General features: G+C 48.4%; 1 protein-coding gene across 2 annotated transcripts; it reads right to left on the bottom strand.

Moving 5' to 3' along the window:
* Positions 1 to 1,019: 1,019 nt before the first annotated feature.
* ZKSCAN4 (zinc finger with KRAB and SCAN domains 4) lies at positions 1,020 to 8,699 on the bottom strand. 2 transcript variants are annotated; one of them, XM_064598403.1, is made up of 5 exons: positions 8,524 to 8,699; positions 6,084 to 6,228; positions 4,862 to 4,944; positions 3,579 to 3,702; positions 1,020 to 2,698 (listed from the first exon to the last, which is right to left on the bottom strand). In XM_064598403.1, exons 2-5 carry the CDS (start codon positions 6,187 to 6,189, stop codon positions 1,836 to 1,838), a joined length of 1,176 nt encoding a protein of 391 aa, XP_064454473.1. In that variant the 5' UTR covers positions 6,190 to 6,228; positions 8,524 to 8,699; the 3' UTR covers positions 1,020 to 1,835. The 2 variants fall into 2 exon arrangements, with proteins under 2 accessions (XP_064454473.1, XP_064454472.1); XM_064598402.1 differs by lacking the exon at positions 8,524 to 8,699 and adding an exon at positions 7,750 to 8,417.

The following is an 8,699-nucleotide window of genomic DNA, read 5'->3' as shown; positions in this document are numbered from 1 at the left end:
AGACATAATAGGCACTTGGAAGTATTTTTCTACAATATCTCCTCCTCTATAGAGAAGACTTTAAGGCTGGGAAAGAGCAGAAAGAGTGAAGGAGGCACAGCGGTCCCACTGATCCCAGTAAGTTACACGTGTATAATGCTTTCTGGTTTATAAAAAGCTTTCACATGCATTTCTCCCAATGACATAAAAAAATACCGAAGAAAAATGAGCAATGTTTAAGATCAAGGCTATGAGCCAATATTTAGGAAAAATAGAGAAAAGGAAATTGCTAGCTTTGTGGAAGTAACAAAAGATTAAGGAAATGTTAAAAGGCTAGAAAAGATTAAGTGGAGAAAGCCTGCAAAAGTTTGGAAAGCTACAAACTTTTAAATTAGACTGCAGTGGGGGGAAATGAAGGCAATGAAAGACTGCAGGAAAGTGGTAAGAGGGAAAGCCCCAGAATCTGCAGTCTCTTGTCAGCCTGTGTTGCTTCAGAGTAGGAACCCAGAAAGGGCACTTGAGAGCACAGGGAACACTATGCCGGTGACTGAACAAAACATGGCCCTGAGATCCAAGAGAAATGGAATCCATTCTTGGCACAGCCTGGTAAAGTTGGAAGCTGGTGATATCAGGAAGATGTCAGCCTTTGAAGAACTCAGTAGAAGGTGATTTGGGTGCAAACGAGATATCACAAAATTCTTATTGTGGCTTCACATGTTGATACTTTGGACATTGTGGAGTATGATTCCAATGTAATTCTGAACAGATACATTTTCTCCTACTGCCCATACTTGGGCTCCCATCCTCATTGGCTGCCTCTGACTTTATCTTCCTATCCTGACGCATCCAAAGAGCAGTTCTGAAAACATGAAGATTGTTATAAATATCTGGAGGAAATCATAAGCTGTGATTCAAGTTGGCTCAAAGTTGGGAGGGAGGGATATAGATGGTGTCTTGGCAATTTGTTGGGCCCAAGATAACTAAAAGGTGAGAAACAAGCTGTTGAACATCAAAGAATTTATATCAAAATTCATAACCAGTTGGATCTGACTTGATCAATTCACTTTTTATTTACCTGAATGTGAAAGGTTTCCCCCTAAAAAGTAGCAAAATTAATGTGAACAAATATAATTAACATCGACTGAAGAATGGAGTTCTATGGATGGAGAAGTCTCACCACATCTGAATGACCAGCTGCTTAAGGCATTCTTCTACAAGTACTATGCTGATGAAGAAATACGGATTCCCCCACCCCAACTCTGACAATCCTATGTACGTGGCAATAAATACACAATTGACCCACAATCTAGAACCTCCAAGAATTATACACAAACACAAGTGGCCTTAGTTAGAAAGGCCTCAGAAATCTAGACATTAGATTTTCAGAGCTATGGAGGTCACTTCACTAGTATATTTAATAAATGTTTATAAGCACCTATACAAAAGGCACAATGGGGAGTGTAAGATGTCATGGATCTGACCAACTGATGGAGGATTCTTTACGGGCAAAGTGGTCAGAGCAGCAGCCCCAGCCTTCTGCCCATGAGACATCCAAAGTGCTGGCTGGAGGTGGTTAGCCAGTCTGGAAGCCCATTTCAGTCTAGTACGTGAGAATAAACATTTCAGGTCCTACCCCTTCCAGACAACTCTCCTGTAGCCTCCCATCAAATAAGCTGTTCCTCAGCCACCTTCTAGAATGTAGAAGAGAATCCATCTCAGCCGGACTGTGTGTCTTCTAACGCAAGATGATGGGAAGTGGTCAATAAAGCCCAGCCCAGTTTCTGTGGTCAGGAAGGGCTGCGGGTGGCTTCGGTTCAATGAGGAATGAGCACCAACTCTGCCACATACGACGTGGGTCACTGTGATAGAACTTTTTTTCCGACGTGGCTTCTCTGATGTTGAACAAGGTATGAAGTTCGGGTGAAGCCTTTTCCACATGTGTCGCACTGATAAGGTTTCTCACCAGTGTGGATTTTTTGGTGTTCAATAAGGCTTCTGTTCCGAGTGAAACTTCTCTCACACTCGTTACATTTATAAGACACGGGAGCCTCAACATTTTCCCACTGGCCTTCCACCCTCCCCTGACCCTCCCAGGTCTCTCCACGTTCAGGATCCTGCACGTTTCTATCGCCATGGGTCCTCTGGTGTCTCAGGAGGTGTGAATTCCGCCTAAAAGCTTTACCACACAGGGTGCACTCATACGGCTTCTCCCCCGTGTGGATTTTGTGATGTTCTAGGAGGCTGCAGCTCTGGCTGAAGGTCTTCCCACAGTCCTCACACTCATAGGGCTTCTCCCCAGTGTGGGTTCTCTGGTGTTTGATAAGGTTTGAGCTGTGACTAAAGACCTTGCCACATTCTTCACACTCATATGGTTTCTCCCCAGTGTGGACTCTCTGATGGATGACGAGGGCAGAGCTCCCGATAAAGGTCTTGCCACAGTCTTCACATTCATAGGGTTTCTCACCAGTGTGGATTCTCCTGTGTTTAGTCAGGCCTGAACTCTGAGCAAAACTCTTTCCACATTCATGACAATAGTGCCGCCTACTTCCTGTGGCATTTTTCTGCTTTCTTGGTAACCTGCCCTCCTGTTCACCAGCTTCTACACAGGCAGGAATCTGGGCAATGTCTTCACTCAAGTGGCACGGTATTTCCCCAGGCTCTTGTCCTGGATGTTCCTCATTTGGGGGCAGGTCTGTGATCTCAGCCTGCATGTTACCGCCTGAAATAACAAGTGGCCAGACATGGTCAGTTATGCCCTGCCACAGAGTTCCACAGACACTGGGATGAGGATTTCCGTGAAAGGATAAGGGTGGGAATAAAGGGGGACAACGGGTGCTGGGGAGGAAGGAGACCGGAGAATAGGCATGGGGCCATCGGGAGCAAGGTGCACACTGGGAGTGGAGGAAGGTGGTGAGGACTGTGCTGGGGACACACAGAGGCTCTAAATCCTAAGGACGAAGGCAGGGCTCTGCACTGGGGCTGGACGCTAGGAGGGCTGGGCAGAAGGCAGCAGGAAGCAGGCAAGTGTAAGGACTTGCGAAACGTTCTGTAAGAAACGGGGCAAGCGGGAACTTAGAAACTGATCCCTAATCAGGGATACAAGCAGTCACTCTGATCCCACACCAGGACTGGCTTCAGTGCTGACAGATGTGAGCTGGGGCTCCCACTGTACCGGATGGAGCGGTGTGAGCTCAGACGAGTCAAGCTGTTGCCCTGTGTCCTGCGCCCTGATCTCTAGGTCAGCTCTGCTGTCCATTCCAGGTCACTTCTTGCTCTCATGCTCTGTGGGCCCAAGGCTGTCGAGGCTGTCGAGGCTGGCAGTGGGGAGGGGATCAACACCGCGCACCTACTGTGAGCGAGGCCTGTGCGGGGGGTTGCATGGGCTGCATCCCACTTCACCTGACCAGAACACGGCAGGACGGGGAAGGAGGCGAGGTCACAGGGGTTAAGGAGCTGGTCACACATGTGGTTAGGAGTTAGGGTTCAGAAATGGTGGCTCTGAATGCAAACAGTTCAAACAGGTTCTCACAGCCCGGTAGGTTCTGACCGATAAAGGAAGCCACGAAACCCTAGGAGAAACCAGCACCCATCCGTCTTACCCAGGGGGGTCAGGCCGCCACAGTTCTGCTGCCTTTCATCTCTGTGGAAGCTCCCCCGAGGTGAATCCAGCTGTGTCCATGCAGGGGAGAAAGCCAGGGCCACGTCTTCCGTTTTCAGCAAGCCCTGAAACAGTACATGATCCCACCTAGCTCCTCTTCCCCAAAGTCACGCCCACAGCTGGGCACAGGAGAGTGAACGTTCCCCTCTCAAGGGGCTCTTTAAAAAGACCAAGTGTGGTGCACTATACCTACTTAACCCTATCTCTAATAACATTTTGGTCAAAAAAATATATATATAACCATTAAGGAAGAAATACCACACACATTTGGAAAAATACTTTCATATAAATATCTAAATAGTTCAGAACGTAAAAGGGTTTGGAAAACAAGGGACAGTACAGGGAAAGGAGGAGAAACATACCCAAACCTTTTAAAATATTTGTGCTGTGCTTTGGCAAAGTGGCCTGGGGGCTTATTTATATTAACGATTTTAAATATACAATGAAATCTAGGTCTAAAGTGAAAAAAAAACCAGGGAAAACATAGATATTATAGGGCCTCAAACACTGAGATCTTCAAGCAGGACATGAAAGACAGGGTAAGGTGTTAAAGTAAAAAGGTTAAGTAAAGAGTGTTCAGATTTTAATATTAAACCTTAGACTAAAGAATATGCCTCATCTGTTCCTTCAAATTTAAGTCCCTAGAGGGCAGAGGCCATGTGCTTATAACTCTAAGAGCATAATTTATGAATCTTTAAAAAACAAAGCTGGGTGCCTGGGTGGCTCAGTTGGTTAAGCAACTGCCTTCGTCATGATCCTGGAGTCCCGGGATCGAGTCTCGCATCGGGCTCCCTGCTCGGCAGGGAGTCTGCTTCTCCCTCTGACCCTCCTCCCTCTCATGCTCTCTGTCTCTCATTCTCTCTGTCTCAAATAAATAAATAAAATCTTTAAAAAAAACAAAAAAAACAAAGCTAAATCATCATTACAACAAAATGTTCGGTTTGTATTTACTAAATCGCCCTGTGGAAGAAGAAAATCCCACTGATAAAGGAGCTGACCAAACAGATGGGGCATGAAGACTGGGGAACCAGATAGTACCCCGCGCTAGGAGTAAAACAAAAAAATTCTTGGAAAATAAAGGCAGACAACAGTAAGCAACCTTGGGATTGATGAGAAAACTCCAACTCGATGTAGATGTAGGATGAGGGAGGAGGAGTGGGAGAAAGGGACCTAATGGGAAGCCCAACAGCAGTGAGGAGTGCTGGGGAGGGGGCTCCAGCTCACCTGGGGCTCTGAGGGCAGCCTGGCAGCCACCACTGCGTCTCCTCTGCAGCGCCCTCCCAGGGCAAGCCCAGGAACCTGGAGAACTAAGAAGGAAAGACGCTCTGGATGAGATGGACCCTGGCACCCAGCCTCCCTGGCCTGTGGATTCCAAGTTCAAAAACTGGGCTAGTAAATTCCTGCCAGGAAGTTCATACGGAATGTGCTCCTTTCCCCAGTGCCTGGTCCCTACCAGCTCCAACCCTAGGCCTAGAGAGGCGTGGGGTGCTCCTGCAGATGTGCATGACATGAAAGCAACATCAAAAGAAAACAAAGCTTTCCATTTGAAGATCTTCAGTCTTGAATTTTGCTGAGAGAATGGATAAGAAGATTTTTGATGTTAAAACAACTCTTTACTAGCTCTTAGGGTGTTTCTGCTTTAGTTTTAAAAAACTAAGAGTCAGATGAGGTTAGGCCTAGAAAGAAGAAAATGAGTAACGCTTACATGGAACTTGCTTAGATTAGAGAAGTAAAAGGTAACTTCCGGTTTTCCTGGAAGAGCTGAACTTTGCAAGGGGCAGAGAACAAGTTAGTTTAGGTCAGAACCTGTGTGTTGAAATAAAGACTGCGTGTCAGCTGGTGTGTCCCAGGGCAGTGTGTCTTGGGAATACACCCAAATGTGCACAGCATTCGAGGAACATATGGTGCTTTCCCATGGAGTGATTCTCACCCTGTTCTAGTTACAGACCAAGGGTTTAGAAGATTTATACTCTTTGATTTGCAGCAGTCCTACAATGTCTGGGATTTACATTTCTTGCCTTATATTCTTCACAGCACTTACCAATAACTAAAATTTCATCATTACATTCTTTGCCATCTTCCCTTTTAGAATGTAAGCTCCAGTGAAGCAAGAAATCTGTCTTACTGACAGCTCTATCCCTGATGCCAGAACACTGGCTACCACACTTGGGGGGGGGGTCCTCCATAAATTCATGTTAAATGAATGGAGGTCACTCTGTTATTAAAAAATCAATTCTTTCCAAACACCACTTTTAATAGTCTTACATTTACTAGGTCAGGTTTGGTTAGAAAAGCTTCCCACCATTGTTTGAAATTTCCCTGTCATCTCAATCTAAAAGTAAAGTAGATCTGTGATGGGCATATAAAGCACCTGTCAACAGATCAGTCTTTTAAATGAAGCTGATGAAGTCTGTAGAATTCAAACTGCCCAGAAGGTAACACTCACCCCTGTCTGCTGAGGCCTGGGACCCCAGAGATTCGTGCTTGAGCAGAGCCTTCATTGGCTGGAACTGGGTACTCCATGGCCTCTGAGCTGGTGTCAGCACCGCCATCTTGCAACAGAGTAGCTGCCTCTGGTGACCACCTGGGACCTGGAAGTCATTCACGTATTGATTCATCAAAACTTCTATTATGCTTCCTATGTGCTAGTACTTTCTATTTTCTAGGCGCTATTTCTAAGAGCCTTATGAATATTCACTGAATGCAGATACCAACGACACTATGAGCTAGGGACTATTATTCTCTGTATTTCTGTAATGAGGAAACGGAGGCCCAGAGTTGAAGCAACTTGCCCAAGGTCACCCAGCTAATAAGTGGTGATGCTAGGATGGGAAGTCAGGCAGAAGAAACCCAGAGTCCATGCTCTTCACCACTACCGCATGCTCCTTCATTATATACGTTGTGCTCTTTGGGAACTAGTGTTAAGTTCTCAGAATATTCATAATATTCATAATTTTTCTTACTGAAAAGTGGAAATAATAATTTCTAGCTTACAAGGTCTGGAGGACTAGTAAATAAGATGTGAAATCACCTAACACATGGCCTGGTACATGGTTCATCCTCAATAAGAGCATGTTTCTTTCCAGGCATTTGTAATTAGTTCTGAATCCACTTTCAAGATCATTAGCTTATATGCAGCTTAGAATTTCCACATCCTCTATATAAAACACACAACCTGATACTAAGAGACTTGAAATGCGTTTTCACTGTTAGAGGACTCAGAGGCACTACTGCCAATTCAAGTAGCTTGGTCTCCTGGTCACCAGTTACTCTGGTTATGTGTTCTCTGAAAGGGACACACAAAAATACAGGATAATGCACGTGGAAAATGGTCTACAGGGCGCCTGGGTGGCTCAGTCGTTAAGTGTCTGCCTTCAGCTCAGGTCATGATCCCAGGGTCCGGGGATCAAGCCCCGCATCGGGCTCCCCGCTCCGCGGGAAGCCTGCTTCTCCCTCTCCCACTCCCCCTGCTTGTGTTCCCTCTCTCGTTTTGTCTCTCTCTGTCAAATAAATATTTTTAAAAAATAAATAAAATCTTTTAAAAAAAAGTGGTCTACAAAAAGCAAGAAGATGCGGATAAAAATGAACCCAGGAGTTCCTAACCTGTGGTTCATGGACTCCCTTCCAAGTGTCCTATGAATTTAAGTAGGAAACATTTCTATTTTTATTGGCGTCTAAGCAAAATTTGGCAATTCCTTCAATTATGAATGGAAGCAACAAACCAAAGTGTTATAATCCTAAGTAGGCACAACCAGGCAAACACTATCAAAGTCATTCAGCACCACTTTGAAACTACCAGTTACCGGGCCTATCCCTAGGTCTTACTATTTGGTGCATTAATTTTAAAAAGCATATATATGATTTTATCACTGATTTGTTTCATGCTCTGTTAACTGTATTTCAATATAATTGAGTTCTTTTGTAATCCTTCATGTTCTTAAAAATACTAGTATGAGGAGGGGTCCAGGGACTTCTCCGGAGGGGCAAAGAGGTTCATGATACAAAAAGAGATTAAGAACTTCTGGATCTTCCAGAAACGCCCCTCACACCGATCTTGAGACTTCAGGGAGAGACGGAGCTCGGCTCTCAGATCCTAAGCCCTTTGCCTCTACCTGCGGCCCTGGCTCCTCCAGCTGCCTCTGCAGATACTCCAAGAGCACCACCACCTCGTCCCCGCTCTCCGGGTGCCGCTCCCGCACCCAGGCCTGCAGGTCCCCCGGCAGGATGGCCAGGAACTGCTCCAGCACCAGCAGCTCCACGATCTGCTCCTTGCTGTGCGTCTCGGGCCGCAGCCACTGACGGCAGAGCTCCCGCAGCCGGCTCAGCGCCTCGCGGGGCCCCTCGGCCTCGGGGTAGCGGAAGCCCCGGAAGCGCCGGCGCGAGCGCTCGGGGCCAGGCGCCGGGCTGCCGGGCGCCCCCGCCTCTGCCGCCGGCGCGGGGGCGTCCTCCTCCTCCACCTTCACCGTCAAGACCCCAGTCAGGAGCCCCGGCCGCTCCTCCGCAGAGTGGGCGTCCAAGGCCGCGCTGGCCTTCGACTCTCGGGCCATCCCGGGCCTCGCGCCGGCGAGCGCCTCGACTTCGCGGGCGGATCCTCGAGTGTGGAGTCGCTACCGGCCGGCACGACTGCGGGCTGCACGGGCACGGCTCTGCCGCGGCCACAAGCCGGCCGCGCCGTCCTCCGCTCCCGGCCCGAGGCCCGCCGCCAGCGTCTCCGCGGCTGGCCGGCACAGGCGGGCGCCCGGAGCGCAGCAGTGCGCGGAGCCCAGGCGCCGGAAGCTCGGCACCGGAAGCCGGGGCCCGCGCCATTTCCCCGGCTCTCTAGGACGCGCCTCTCGGTGGCGGCCCGAGTTAACCCTTCAGCTGCCGGGCCCGCCGCGGGACCTCACCTCTAAATCCCGGGGCTGTGATGTAAGCTCGGCCAAAGAGCTGGCGTGCGTCGGACACTGACGTTCAGAAGAAGGTCCGCTTCCTCGGCGTCCTTAGAGCTCTGGCAGGAGGGCCTGCAAAAGAAGCCGGAGCCATCGCCAGGCGCCTGCTTGGGAGAGAGCGGTGGCTGCCCCAG

The sequence above is a fragment of the Mirounga angustirostris genome, unplaced genomic scaffold, assembly GCF_029215605.1.
Source record: "Mirounga angustirostris isolate CCGP_5_RB_7025 unplaced genomic scaffold, mMirAng1.0.hap1 SCAF_8, whole genome shotgun sequence".
NCBI classification, from domain to species: Eukaryota; Metazoa; Chordata; class Mammalia; order Carnivora; family Phocidae; genus Mirounga; species Mirounga angustirostris.
Note: the sequence above shows the minus strand (reverse complement) of the source record. Positions and strands in the feature narration are given on the sequence as shown.